A 14,965-nucleotide genomic window follows, 5' to 3' on the forward strand; every position below is an offset into this window, starting at 1 on the left:
AATGGGATTGCAAAGTGATGTTTCATTATAACACGCAGAGCGCGCACAGTAGCACTGGTAGACGATTTGCCTAGATAGCTCTCTGATTTCATAGTAATAAAATGCGAGTCGGATAATTTACAGAAATTTGAGGAGGATAAAATAGCAAATGCAAAATCGTGCGTACCTCATCTTCGCGTATCTCAACTGCTTGATGTTTTTTCTTGTGGCATTAAGATGCACAGACATCTAAGGGGTTCTTTTCATGAAATGATATCAGAACTGCATTTGCCTCTTGCTTTTAATGATCGTATGGGGGATCTTTTGGTGCTTTTTATTGTTTAAAAGAGATTCAAACTCCTGCAAACGGTCATTCTTCCATTCTTTCGTTCACTGATTACATGTCGTGCATATTTGATAAATAAAACAGACTTTCTTAGAAAAAGAACTCTGGTCTTACCTACCCTGGCTCAAACTGTTCACAGATGTTACAGATCTCAGATTTATAACGTCGTTATGTTTCTGGCATTTTCAAGAGACGTATTATTCGGTTAGTTATATATTTCAATGAGGAGATTCCTGTTTTTGTTGCTCTCATTTGATAGATTTCTGTGATGCGTATCAAATGAGCTGTTGAGTATTGCGTCACACATAAAAATACTATTTGTTAGCATTCGCATGCGATACTAACGATAACGAGTTCTCCGAAATTCACAACCATTCCTCCTTACAGCGATCTTCACTTATCGTCAAATATTTTTACTCTTATACTTTCTGTAACATATAGTAGGGCCGCGCTTGGAGCTACGCGACATAGGGTGGCGGTTAGAATCGTGGTGCAATAATTGCTGGGACACTGCAATTCGTGATGGTCCCACCTGGATTTCTACCGCTGTCTCCATCACGCCGCTTCGAGCGCTACCGCGTTCGCAACTGTATCGTGTTTTATGTCCTTTTGACCTGACTATATTTAGGGCTACCCGCTCAATCTCGTTATTTCACATACCGCCCACAGCACGATGTTTATAATTGTATAGCAATATAGTAAAATATAATGCAGTTGTGTAGTTATCCGAATAACGTCGTAACAATTCCTAGTATCTCCTGCAAGATCGACATATTCAATGGCGGGCAACGTGTTAGCGGCACTGTAATAAAAAATGTATAGGAGAGATTCTAAGGGAAGCAGAATTACGCGAATGTTTTCATTCTGCATCAGCACGCTGTGGCAGATGTGTTGTTCACTTACTTAGATACTTAGATGACCTGTTTCCACTGAACGTCCTAGCCTCATCATCTTTTCCTGTAATTTCATTCTCTCGTCATCGTCATCAAAGACGTTTCAAGTTTTGCGAGTGACATTGACGAGGTGTTTGTTCGCTGTACAGATGAGCACTCAGCTGGTCCATCTGTACAGCGAACACATCACCCCGTTCCGTTGGAGGTCTTCCTCGAGGGCGTTTTGTATCTTTTGGTATCCACTCTAGCGTTTTAATCCAGCTACGGTTGATTCTTCTCATAATGTGACCGGCCCATCTATGCTTTGCTTTTGATATGTGTTGAACAGAGCGCTGGAAGAACCGTCAAGTCAAACAAATTAGCACCTAGATCTTGGTCCGTCAGCTAGTCCGTGGCTCCCCTGAGGGGTGCAAATGCTGCACATGCTGCTTCCATCCTTCTTCTTAGTCCTTCCTTCTAGCCGTCCTCCTCGTAAATCGTCCAAGTTAGCAATCCTATTCTTTTCTTTGTTTCGTTCAATTCCTTGAGTATCGTCTCTGCTTCATTGGTACTTCTCGAAATGAGAACGATGTCGTCCTCAGAACGAAGTTTCGAGAGGGATCTTCCATCAACAAGTATGCCCCTTTCTTCCCATGCAAGTGGTTTCATTACCACTGTAATGCAGTGGTAATGAAATCACTGGATATAGTTAAACATTGCATTGAAATTACTGGATATAGTTAAACATTGCAACATGTTTGAAGGGTAAATACAAACCACCGGAAATTTCCGATGTCACATGTTTGAGCTTAAAGGCATCGCTCCACGAATCTGAGGTGGTACTGATTTCAGGTGGAGTATTCTTATAAGGGATAGTAGATTATGGAGAGGAGGGTGATTCCGTCCATTTCTTCCTAATTGCCGTAAAAACGTGCCGGAAGATACGGCTTCAGGCGTTCTGGCGCGCTGTTTTCTACAACGAGTTCGACTGGAGCGCGCCATCCTTGTGCACGCGCCGCATCTTCCGGGCAGTTTTTTACGGCAATTAGGAAGAAATGGACGAAATCACCCTCCTCTCCATAATCTAATATCCCTTATAAGAATGCTCCACCTGAAATCTGCACCATCTCAGTTTCGTAGTGTGATGCCTTTAATAACAGCCATTGGGACGGGATGGGTGGGCTCTCTACGACAACACTTACAGAGATTCCTCCCACGTATTCTCTAGTGACGATTTCAATTACAGTTCACAAATCTTCTTCCAAGATGGGCCCGGCGTGAAACATCGTTATGAACGAATTGGAGTAGATGGTTAGAGGCTAGTCAAGATTAGTCTACAAATGCAAAGGGAAGCAATATTGGGGAACAATGTGTGTGTGCAAGAAAGCGTTCGCCTGTACAGTATCCTATAGCTTCCAGATAGCCAAAAATAGAGGCAGTATATCACAAAATTGATGATATTGGGACCTCTCCAAGAATAGAATAGTAGATTGGGATTCAGTTCAAGAATATGAGCTTGGTCACCCTCAGTTCTTTTTAATCCAGAAAAGAATGAAACAATTTCGTGTGATCCAGTCCTGTAGCAGTCCAACTTGTTGCGGGAAGCAGAACGATGGAGATCTGCGATGCAATTGCAGTTTTGCGGATGCAGCAACTACTGCTGGTCACTTGAGGTAGGCTGAGGCTATTTGAGGTGGATTAGTTGGGTTGGATCACTTTGGAGTTGCCTGCATTCTTTCGAGTAATAAACTGCATCGTTGGGGAGACAGTATCGCATAAGGCTGTTTCGTGTTGCTTTTTCAGGATTACTAGAGACAATTGAAAGTAGTCATGCTTATAGTCGTTGAAAGTCGTTGAAAGTCTATTCGTTGAAATCCCAAGAGTTTCGTTATTTGCTGCCTTTATTCATCTTACGTCTCAGTTTTTTTAGATATAAACGGATAAGCACAAAATCACTGGCGTATCACTTGGGATGCGCCATTTACTGTAATTTGTAATGGTTGAGGTTTTGGAACACGTGTTGACTTATTCAATGATTTTTGTGGGCCAGCCAATAATCAAATCAATGCTTTTATCCTCCGAAAGGATGCGATACCAATTTATCGATCCCGCAGAGGTGAAAGGCTTGACTTGCACTGGCGCGGTATCGAACCATCCACCGTGTGGCTACAACGGATCTCTTACCGACAGCGCCACACCCGCCTATTTTTTGATATACGTGTTGATAAATAGTAAGTAGTAGTCAGGGAAATTCATATTCCACAGCTTCTCTAGCAACTACAGGAAGGGATTTTTTTGTGCGTATTCGGTAAGGAGCTCGAGCAACGAAAATTCCCAGAGCGCCATTCTAACACGTGGTATGACGTCAAAAGAGCGAAACTGAACCAGAGTAAGAATAAAAGAGACCTTATAAGATTTTTGAGCAACATTTCCAAATTTTTCTTAGCGGAGGTATTTGGAAGAAAAGGATTTCCTTCAACATATTAATAGCATTCCGGATTTGGGATCTCCACAACCGTGAATTCTTAAGATGACTGAGATTCTTAAGATGCAGGACTCTGTGAACTTTTTGCATGTCTAGTAGTAGTATATTCATTGATCTCATGTTAAGTTATCCCTGATTTACTAAACGTAACGAAAGTTCTGGAAATATGCTCTCGTGGATTGAAGTACGTAGATATCTTACACATACTAACTGAACTCGATGACGTATGTTACAAATTGTGGTTGTGAATGGTTCGAAGATCGCTTTGAGTGGCTTTATAGCCTCACTCGACTACGTATAACGTCCATTTTAATGGATTTCACGCTACAAATGGGTAGCTACAAACAAGCACTGAGTTTTCCGAGTTGCCTGTACTTTCAGATACTTGATCATGGCAGGACCTATTTTTTGTTATTTCTCTTTAGCACCACAGAAACAGGAATTGTGGGTTTTCAAGTTGAGTAATTTCAGGAAAATTCAAAGTAAGCAGTCTCGAACAGTTTTCGGCGCGGACAAGCGGTGTCGTAAAAAAGTGAACCTCATTCGTTTGATGCAGATACGATTTTTTTGTTGTTGACAAAAACATTAATTTTTTTCATTCATACGACTTGACATAAATAACGCTTATGATGTTTCCTGAACGTACATTTCTCGAAAAAAACAATTGATAAAATTATTTCCGTAATTGAGAATTAAGGACTTTAGCTGAAAGCATTGGAGACGACTATTTTTATTGTGCGTCTCGATGTTAATTAAGTGCCCAAGCCCCTATTAATCACCCATTCATCAAAAACTTTTTTGTACGTTTCACTTCTAACGAAACAGACATAATTATCTTTAAAAATGTGAAAGAGAAAGCAAAACATTACTATAGGGATTAATTGATGTAACGACGGTGAAAACTAGCATGCCCTTTGAAAATTAAGAGATATCATAGATTGCCAAGCACTACCGTTGTCTGAAGAATTTTTTTCTATGCAAAACTCATCACCATTGAATAACCACACTTATGTATTGAGATGTTCTATGTGACTTATTTGACTTGATCGGTGGACTGATATTATCGCCTTTCGTGATTGCACGCATCTTCGCCGAGGTGTGTCGTTCTCAAAATAACTCTTTCCAGCCTTCTCGATCTTTTGCGAGAGCTTGCTTAGGATCAATCTAGTGTTCCATATCCTCCGAAACCCTGCGTCGCGCTTGAACTGGCTATCCACGCCGAGTGTCCTCAAGTCCTTTTTCTCCACTTCAGTCCAGAACTTCCGCTTTCGATCAGGTGGCCTTTTCTTGCTTGAAGCCGACAAACTCCCCAGAACTCGCTGAACACAGCGGTCTGTGGGTCTCTTTGTAATGTAACTGAAGAACTTTCCATGGCGGTGGAAGATGTTGATAACTTCTACGTGCGTTCCGCCAGTACACCGCATAGATTTTCCGTAAAGATCTTCACTGTGGCATTCCTTAGACTAAAATTAGCCGGCTCTCCAAATAGCTTCCTTTCCGTTGAACTATGTCTCTGCATCACAACAGACAGTGCTGCCCAATTTTCCGATACGATGATCATGATGGGGGAATTACGAATAAGTAGACTTCTCTTCGTTGGTGATGATGGTCGACCACAGGCATTTCGTTAAATAGTTGAATGCAAAAGTAGCCTTAGCTGAATATCTTTTTCGTAGTTGCCGTTGTTCTTCAGCATACAGCCTAAGTAACAAAACTCGTCGTCGAGTTCGACCGTTTGTCCATCTACACTGATTCTATTTCAAGGTCGCGAAGAAACCCATACTACACGTCAAACGAGTAAGTGGCAAGTGTACTTTCTTGGATTGTATACCGACAGAAGTTGAATTTCAGGGCAAGTCGGAGCGAATGAACTGTTCAGAAACAAAAGATCTCATAACCAATCACGGTTTCATATTTGTATTAAGTTTGCAAGCTGTAGCTGGATTATCCTCCACGATAATTTCATCGATAGTTATCTTAAAATGTGGTAACCTATATTTCCACATAAATTGCAAGGTAAATACACTTTATAGCAAGAAATAATGGAAGAAATCATAGATCACAAAATTACAAAACAATCAATTGTGCCTCACTTATCCTTCGCAAAATTGGGTTGCACTTAAAAATTAACCGAATAGCTTTAAGAATTTACCTGTAAAATTGTAAGAAATAAAATGTTGTGAAAGGATACGAGCAAAAAATTGTTGAATGTTTTTTGTTTGACGTATAGCATTACGACGCTTTTTCCAGATACTCATCGTGACCATGTTGCTTCTATTCATTGTACATTCCTTCCTAATCACAACACTGCAGGTAGGTTTTATTTGCTTGTTTTTGAATAAAAGTACTTGTGTGTAAATCAAATTACACATGGACATACATACATACATACATACATACATACATACACAGATGGACATGGATAAACCCGGTTTTATTGAATTTATGGAGCTCGTCATTTATGATAAATTCCAAATAGAAAGAGCCTCATGTTTTATCCACCTTGATTTCCTATTAATAAATGATAAGGAGAAAAGAAAGTGTCCGGCGTTAATCGATCCGCTTCGGATGCGCCACCGCGTTCGCTTTAATTCAGAAGCGTTTGAGATTAACAAAGCTGTAGCTAGCCTACGCAGTGACGTGCGAGGGCTAACCGGTGCGTCAGGTCAGTGTTTTTATCCTCCCATACGAGTTTGGTATCAACTTATCAAGGGCTTACTCGAACTTCCGATCGGTAGGTGCAGACACAGCAGGAACTTTTACCGAATGCGCCACACCCGCCCATAATTATTGTTACTATTAATAACTGCTTGGTAATTAGGTCACATTGGGAGATTCATCTTATATCTTCGCCTCTAATCACCATTTTCTACTGAATGGGAACTTAAACAAAAAAATTGAATTTAAATCTGAATAAGGTACACTTTTCACACCGTTCCCAGTTAAATATGTTACCGTTTAAATATGTTTTTCTTTAATCTAGAAAGTGAAAATTCTGTTGTTCAAGACTAAGATATAGAAGGATCCATTTTAGACGTCGCAGGTCGTTATGTATCTAACGTACTCTGATCCATGCAACGTTGGACTACCACCAGAAATTTGTATGGCTTTACGCTCTCCAGCCACAGCTTGTATGATCTCCTTTGCCTGCATTAAGGTCCTTCATTCTTATAAAAGTGTTGTTTACGTCTGTAATACCTAAGTAAATCGAAAAATTTGTTGTTACAGTTTGCAATGCTTGTCGAACGATCTGCTGCATTATGGAAACGCAAAGATTACGAGACATATGGGCCGACGCTTGGGGCATCGCTTGTTAGCTTTAGTGTGAGTTACGCGTGAAGATACACCAACATGCAACTCTTTAGTGCATATTTTTGCAAATCCAACGAAATTCTAGCAAAAGAGAGGCTTCTACGACGACTTGCTAGCATTTTCTACTGTACACAGCGTTTAAATCTCAAGAATCTCTCAATGTTTCAATACCTGAATATTACCTATCTTTAAATTCATTTTCTAAAAGTAGTTTCAAAGTTCCAGTAGTAGAGGTTCCAAAAAAGTGAATAATTGAAATGTTTAACATAACGTGGAACTACTGTGAAACAGGTAAGATTAAAATTCAGAAAAATAATATTTATAATTCATCATTTCATTTTATTTTCCAATACTGTGAAAGTTCATCTTCGACAATGCTTGTCTTCGTTTCCGGAGTCCAACCAATGAAAGCTTGGGTCAATTACTGTCCATATTATTAGTATGAAAAAATGAAAGAGAAGCAACATAAATGGTGTTCTATTCAAATGTGTTCACAGAACATGAATATGAATATGATTTGTTTAGATCATAACAGCAATGGCGGCAACAGCTTGGATTTTTTGGAATGCAAATCTTTCACAAAAACAAAACTACTGCTCAGCATCTACAGCACGTACCGTGGATAAAATAACGACTTTATTATTTGTTCTTACTGGTATTGACGTAATTACGTTGATTGGAATCGCAATTTTACACTTTTGTAACGACACTGCAATCAAGAGGTATGTAGCGCATATGTATTTATATCCTTTCGCTATTGACAACATTTAATTGTAAACGAGAATTTCAGAAAAGTCTTCGATTTAAAAACTTCGTATCAATTACACGAAAATTACTCCGTTATTCGAATAATGCTTCCGCTAGCTATTTTTCAAACAATTTGCTACGCAATTTTTTCTAGCTCAGGCGCTATTATTTCACTATTCCGAAAGAGTTTCACAACTGTTGGATACCGCATTATGTTCGCGTCTTCCTATGTGAGTATTGATGCAATTGGTACTAGAAGAATATTTGGCGACATCACGTCCATACTCCTTCAAAATCTATGTATATTGTTTCAGATCTTGCCCTACTACACATTAATTTCTCCTATTCTCACATGGTTCGTCATACGGTACTCAAGAAAATTGAAAGCCAACAAACTGAAGTTGGCAACACAGCATATAAGTAATAGAAATGATGTTTATTTCAAAGCATATTCGGAAATGTGGTAAATATAGCGGAAATAAAGTTTTAACTAATCGTTGTTGGTGTTGATAACAACATGTTTCATGTTACCGTATAGTACAATACTGTACGTGAATAATTTAATAGTCAGTGATTTCCTGGGTAGCTTATTGCTCCATTTCATTTTTCAATTTCCATCCGATACGTCCAAAATTAAATTCCCAACAGAATCAAATGCCATGATTGAGAGAGTTTTAATACTAAGTTCGAAAAAGGTGAAATAAAGTTTAACAAAAAGGTAATTTTGTTGAAAAAACATTGAAGAAGTTTGGGCCTCAGTTGCAAAAAAAAAAACCCACAACGGTTGGCACGGAGTTAAGTAGCGGCACTCCTAAAAATATATCCTAAACCGAACAAGCTTCCGCCGAATATTCTATAGTATCAATAGATATCTGCAGGCATGGTCTAGCATGCGTTGTGCATTTCTCAACAGCGTAAGAAGGGGGTGGGAGCAGGAGAGAGTCGTAAGGGGATAGGAAGAGGACAGAAGAAAATGAAGAGAACAATGAGGAAAGGATGAGGGGATATCCGACATTGAATAAACGCATACTAAGGGGTGCAAATGTCAGGAAAATAGACTGCGTAAAGTACTTAAGTAGCAGTAAGAAATATTTTACTGGAATAATTTCACAACGTTTGGTACAGGAATAGTTTTGGAAAATACTAAACAAGTGAAGTGACATTGAGGTTAGGATTAATCTGAGGGGTGATAAGTACGAAGACAAGGAAAAGAGTATGAATTGACAATCTGTTCTGAACTATGTATGCCTTTGCTTCAGTGTGACTTGTTTAAAAAAATTTCACGAAAAGAATGGAAATACTGAGTATGAGAGAATAAATCAGAGCGAATGAGTATTCGGTATTTACGGTCAGTTATCAATGTAAAGACAACTATCAAATACTTAAATAAATATAATGGATTATAAATAACGTGATAAGAGTTGTGAAGGTAATGAAATTGAAAACAAATAGTTTTAAATACACCTAAAAATTTTAATTCTTTTAAAAATTCAACTTCTTGTGTAGTGCAATGGTTAGAGGTTTCGCTTCCTGCACGATTAGTCGGAGGTTCAAATCCGCCCTAGCGCTCACCAAGCCTTTCTTCCCTCCGGGGTCGATAAAGTGGTACCAAAGTTGTGTGAGAGGATGAAAACACGGACTTGACACATTGGCTAGCCATCTCAAATCATTTTATAGGCCAGTTACACCTTCGTAAACCTCAAACGATTCTAAATTGAAGTGAACGTGGTGGCGTATCCCAAGCGGGTTGATTAACGCCAGACACCTTATCCTTTATCTTTTATAAAAAAAGGAACTAACTAGAGGTGACATCGTATTGAGTAGGAGACCACCTAGGAATGGATGGCAAGCGAGATCCTCAGAAGGAAATAGTAGTGTAAAAGCAGTAGGTGAAAATATAATAGAAGCATAGTTGCAGAGAAAAGCAAGTTTGCTTGCTCAAGTTGGTAAGCGTAAAACAGATGAAGTGGCTCATGCGTGATCTTTCTCTAACAACAGCCAAGTTATCCGACTTCGATAAGGAGACCCTTTGATCAGCTAATACTCTGAACGTAGTGGTGGGTTCAGAATGTTTAACGGATTGATCAACGCGATATAGAGCTGATTTTTGTTGAAACGGTCAGCGATCAATCTCTAAGAGAAGTGAAATATTGCAGTTTGCGATAAAGAGTTTGAAGAGCACATCCTTCGTTCACCAATAATGAATTTTCAAATTATCACTTAAAAAGGCAATTTCGACGCAGTCACAAAGCGAAAAGAAAGGCATCCACAGCCGGAAAGAGGTTAAATTAGTGCATAATAGGCTCCACGAGTTTTTGGATAACGACGCTCACAATAAATTGCATGCAATGTAATCTCAAACAGTTGAAGAGATAGATTTTGTCTATATTTGAGCAGAGTTCGGTGTTTCTAGCTCTCCTGCTTTTTTTAAAACGCAGTTGAGAAAAATCCTAAGTTCTTCCTCAAATTTCCAAGTTCTTCTCAATTAGCTTTTGAGAGAACCAGAGCATCTATGAGGGTCAAAATTTGCAGTCAAGTATTTTTTCACGCTCCATCAAAATGAAGGATAGGGTAGAGCATAAAGTGTGCGCCGCGTAAATCATTCCGCTTGGGACGCGTTCCCACGTTCACTTTAATTCAGAATCGTTTGAGGTTTACGAACGTGTAACTGGCCTTTAAAATGATTTGAGATGGCTAGCCAATGTGTCAGGTCAGTGTTTTTATCCTCCCAGACAAGACTGGTACCAATTTCTTGACTCCCGAGGAGGGATGAAAGCCCTGGTGAGCACTAGGACGGATTCGAACCTCTGATCGATCGCGCAGGGGGCGGAACCTCTAATCGCTACACTACACCCACCCTCCATCAAAATATGGCACCGAATTTTTCATTCAATCTACCGTAGTCGCGAAATGCAAACTTGTTACCTACCAACATTACAGATTTTCGGCTGCGCGTCAAAATCTGTATCACTTTGAACTAAGTCCAATACGTCGGCTAATGGTCTAAAAAATGGATTTGGTTTGAAGTATTTTATAGAGAAGTATTTCTGCTGTCAGAATTCATTCTCACTTTTTTGAATGAATGATTTTCGTTCTCTCAAAAGCTACAATAGTTGGGAAAATTTTGCTAGAATCCTCAACTTTTTCTCAGCCAGCTTTCAAAAAAACCAGAGGGTGTCTAAAAAAGATGTTTTATCCTTTTTATAGCGAAAATCTTTCTTTGTAAGATACCAACAGAACCGTCCACCTCCGTTTCTTCTTCAGTTTCTAAAATGACCTCTAAATAACACCTATATGCAATGAACATGTATACTATAGACAAGAATAGTTGTTATTAGCATTAATCTCTAATTTTTCCAGTGGCTTTTCGTTCTTCCCAAAGTTAATTGAGAAAAAGTTGAAGCATTTACTAAAATCTTATGACTTTAACCACTTTTCAGAAAAACCAAACCTTTTAAAGAAGGTAATTTTAGTAGTTGACAGCGCAAATTCTCCTCCACAAAACGCCTACTCTTTTTTCCTTTTTTGTTTCTTCTGGGGTGCGCTAATCCGGCTTACTTCAACCTAACAAAATTCGACAAGTCCACCAGTTATTTCCGATCAGGGTCTTCCTTTTTCGCTAAACTCATCTTTAAATCACTCCTAAATGCGGCGACAAATTTTGTAGACACAGTCTCAGAAAACTCGCCAGTAAAATCTTTTTCTCAATTTATTGCCTGTAACAATAACACCAATAAGTGTAGTAGTGCGTGTAAGTTGTAGTAAATAGTGCGAGAATCCTTTAAGAATATGTTCTACTTCGTTATTAGCTTCTTCTCTATCGCTCTCAGTTGTTTCCTTAATTTTGGCAAAAAATTATCTCTTGAGTAATCGAACTCTTGATCGTCTCCTTATCAATGTCGAAGCAAAAACAAGCAAAGCAAAAAGAAGAGCAATTTTTTGGTTACTTGAATTTATTGCCGCTAATTTTTGATTGGTATATGAGCGATTATTCCAGAAAGAGTGCGGATCTTCTATGGCCTGTCGTTTTCAGGAGAGTTTTTACTCAACTGTCCCGGTCTGTAGGTGAAGATTTAATATGTAAAACTTGGGAAAAAGTTGAGCTGTTGGGTAACTGTCCCACTATCACCATTTTTGTGAAATGACTTCACAGCAAATGTGCACTGTGAACCGATCCGCTGGTCCATAATTAGTAAATGGCGAGCAGTTGTATACTGAAGGATGCCACTCATACCTGTCTACCAGCTCCTCATGGTTGCCACTACAACATTCAAAATTTTCCGGTTTTTTTGTGAAGCTCTGTATTACCCACTGGAATAATTTGATGTTACGTGATTGGCCTTAACAACGACCATCAGCACGGGACGGGGAGTACTGTATAGGAGCATCACCCATAGACGTTCTTTCCATGCATTCTCACCTTCAATAACAGTGCAGGATTCTTCCTCTAAGCTGGATCCGAAATGAAATACTGTTACGAAGAAGTTGAAGTATAGTCGAGTCAAAACGACATGAAACACGGACATTTGCGCAAGTGGCTGCGCTCAAAGCGGAGCGATGGAGCGTAGCGGTTGGGATCGTGTAAGGATCCCCGCTACCGCCACACACCTCTGCAGCTAGCCATGGTCCCACCTCGATTCCAACCGCTGTCTCCACCGCACCGGTTCCGAGCGCGGCCGATTGCGCAACGGTCCGTGCTTCATGTCGTTTTGACCCAACTGTAGGTGGTTGGGAGGCAGAGGAGAAAGATGAGGCGAGTAAAGAAAAGAAAAAGGAAACAATATTTGAAAAGGAGCACGCAACCAAGCGTACTAATGCCTGTACTGAACTCCACAACTTCTGGAAAACCACAAAATTATTGTGTCAAGTTTCTGCTTAGAGGTAGCGTATCACAAAATTGATGATGCAAGGACCTCTACAAGAATAGATAAATAGGGGTATAGTTCACCAGTATGAGCTTGATCGCCCTCAGTTCTCTTTCGTAATCCAGAAAAGAATTCTAGAACAAGTTTGCATGATCTAGTCCCGTAGCAGTGCAACTTACTACGTGTGATAGAACGATGGCAATCTACGATGCATTTGGAGTTATGCGGATGCAGCAACTATTGCTGCTAATTTAAGGTAGATTACTTGTGTTGGATCAATTCGGAGTTGCCTATATTCTATCGAGTAAAGAGCTGCATCGTTGGGGAGACAGGATCACCCAACGCTGTCTAGCTTTCTTTTTTTCCGGGCTGCTAGGAAGAATTGCGGGGGATCAGGCCCCTTTACCCTTTGGATCTTGTTTGAAATCCCAAAATCGTCAATCTTGAGGTATGATGCCTTTAATCATCTTATACAGCTCAATATTCTTGGATATAAGTGTTGATAACTAGTAAGTAGTCGTCATAAGTAGAATCTTTATTTGTGCATTCGCTTCGAAGAGAGAGCAATGACAAAAATGTGGTAGTGTGCGTCCTTAAGATAGAACAAACGATTCTAAGAAAACCGTTCTAAAAGATAGAAACCGATTCTAAGAAAGACGTCAAAAAAAGTGAGAATGAATCAGCGAAAAAATAAAAGATTTTCAAGCAACATTTTCAATTTTTTTTTTACGAATAAACGTAGACGGGAAGGGTTCCCTTCAACATATTAATGTTTTTTTGCTAGCGAAGAAGGAATGGTTTTGCTATCCATGCCCGCACGCGCTGTCAAAGCACTACACTTGCTACATATTTTAGGAACAAAGCTCACATCTGTGAAACCTGAAGATACAGGACTCTCTCTAGCAATTTCTCTACATTTCTATCTATAATAAAAATATTGGTTTTATGTTAGATTATTCCTGATTAAGTGAACGTGATGAAAGTTTTGCAAAAAGCTCTCGTGCGCTGGAATTTGTTGATATGTTACTCATTTATACTAATTAAATTCTTTAATTATTGATAAATTAGTAAATAAAGAATTTAAATATTAATTTTTACATACTGTGGTTGCTAAGGGTTCGGAGGTCGATCTGGACGCTTTCGTAACCCAAATTCATTACATATAACACCTATTTAAATGAGTTTCACATTACAAATGAGTAGCTCAAAGAAGTACCGAAGATTCTAGGATTGTCTGTGCTTGTGCACAGAAATTAGAAATTGCAGATTTTCAAGTTAAGAGGTCATCTTAGGTAAAGTCCGACTCAATTGATGCAAATACGATTTTTATAGGATACAATAATTTACCTCTTTTCATTGTTGGACTACGATTCCCCATAGATTGCGTAGTTTCACCACATTCTTCCTACATTTCCTTCATTTCGAAGCTTCTTGTAAAGTTATGGAAACAAATAAGACAAATATTAGAGTCCCGAGTTTTTTTTTTCGGAAGGCAAAACCGACTGCGAGCCTATTACTTTATTTATCTAACACTCCCATGGCTTCCTTCTTCTTTTTGAAAAAGAAAACGGGTCATGCGAGAATAGCTGTTTATAACTGTTTATAGTCCACGATCGGAGAGTTAGATAATACCAAATAAAGCTAGTAAATAGTTGCTGTCTTCGCAGAATGAATGAGAGAAATTCTAGATTTTTAAACAGATCAATTTTAAAGCAATCTTCCTACACAGCAATACCGTTGTGGCATAACGAAGTTACTAAACCACAGAAGAATTTCAAACAATGGAGCTCAAATTTTTAACTTTTTCTCTTTTCAATCTATTTGATATTTAATCCATATAAATGGTGCAAGTTATCAAAAAAAAACATCGCTCAAAGTTTGATCTATGTAAGATATTAATAATGATTTTAATGTTCATTACGTATAGGATAATATCCTGGGTATCCAAACACATAGATTTTCCTTGAAAAAAAAGAACATTTGAAGAGATTATTTCCGCAAAAAAAAAACTGAAATTGAAGGAAGCGGATGAGAGCGTCCGCGACTACTTTTCTCTTGCTTCTCCTGTTATTATATAAGCGCTTATGTCCCTACTGATCACCAATTCATCGAAAACGTGAACGTCCATTTCATTACTGCGAACGCAGACATAAGTTTCTGGAAAAAAAAGATGAATAAAAAGCAAGACTTTATTATTGGAAGAAATTTAAATATGGTTGTTGTATTCTGTTGTCAAGGACTGATGCAGTACGAAGAATTTCTTCTCTGTACAGCTCATTATCGTTGAGCAACCGTATTTGTGTATTCAGCTATTCTATGTAAATCGCTATTCTATGCTGTGCGTCACCTACACTACAGA

At 38.8% G+C, this 14,965-nt stretch overlaps 1 protein-coding gene across 1 annotated transcript; it reads left to right on the plus strand.

The window, feature by feature from the left end:
• Nucleotides 1-5,548: 5,548 nt before the first annotated feature.
• Nucleotides 5,549-8,208, plus strand: RB195_016790 (uncharacterized protein; the record flags this gene model as incomplete). Its single annotated transcript, XM_064183495.1, has 7 exons — nucleotides 5,549-5,698; nucleotides 5,933-5,995; nucleotides 6,717-6,839; nucleotides 6,911-7,006; nucleotides 7,520-7,716; nucleotides 7,785-7,971; nucleotides 8,056-8,208. 7 exons carry the CDS (start codon nucleotides 5,549-5,551, stop codon nucleotides 8,206-8,208), a joined length of 969 nt encoding a protein of 322 aa, XP_064039376.1.
• Nucleotides 8,209-14,965: the final 6,757 nt, after the last annotated feature.

This window comes from Necator americanus, chromosome II (assembly GCF_031761385.1).
Source record: "Necator americanus strain Aroian chromosome II, whole genome shotgun sequence".
In the NCBI taxonomy this organism is placed as follows: Eukaryota; Metazoa; Nematoda; class Chromadorea; order Rhabditida; family Ancylostomatidae; genus Necator; species Necator americanus.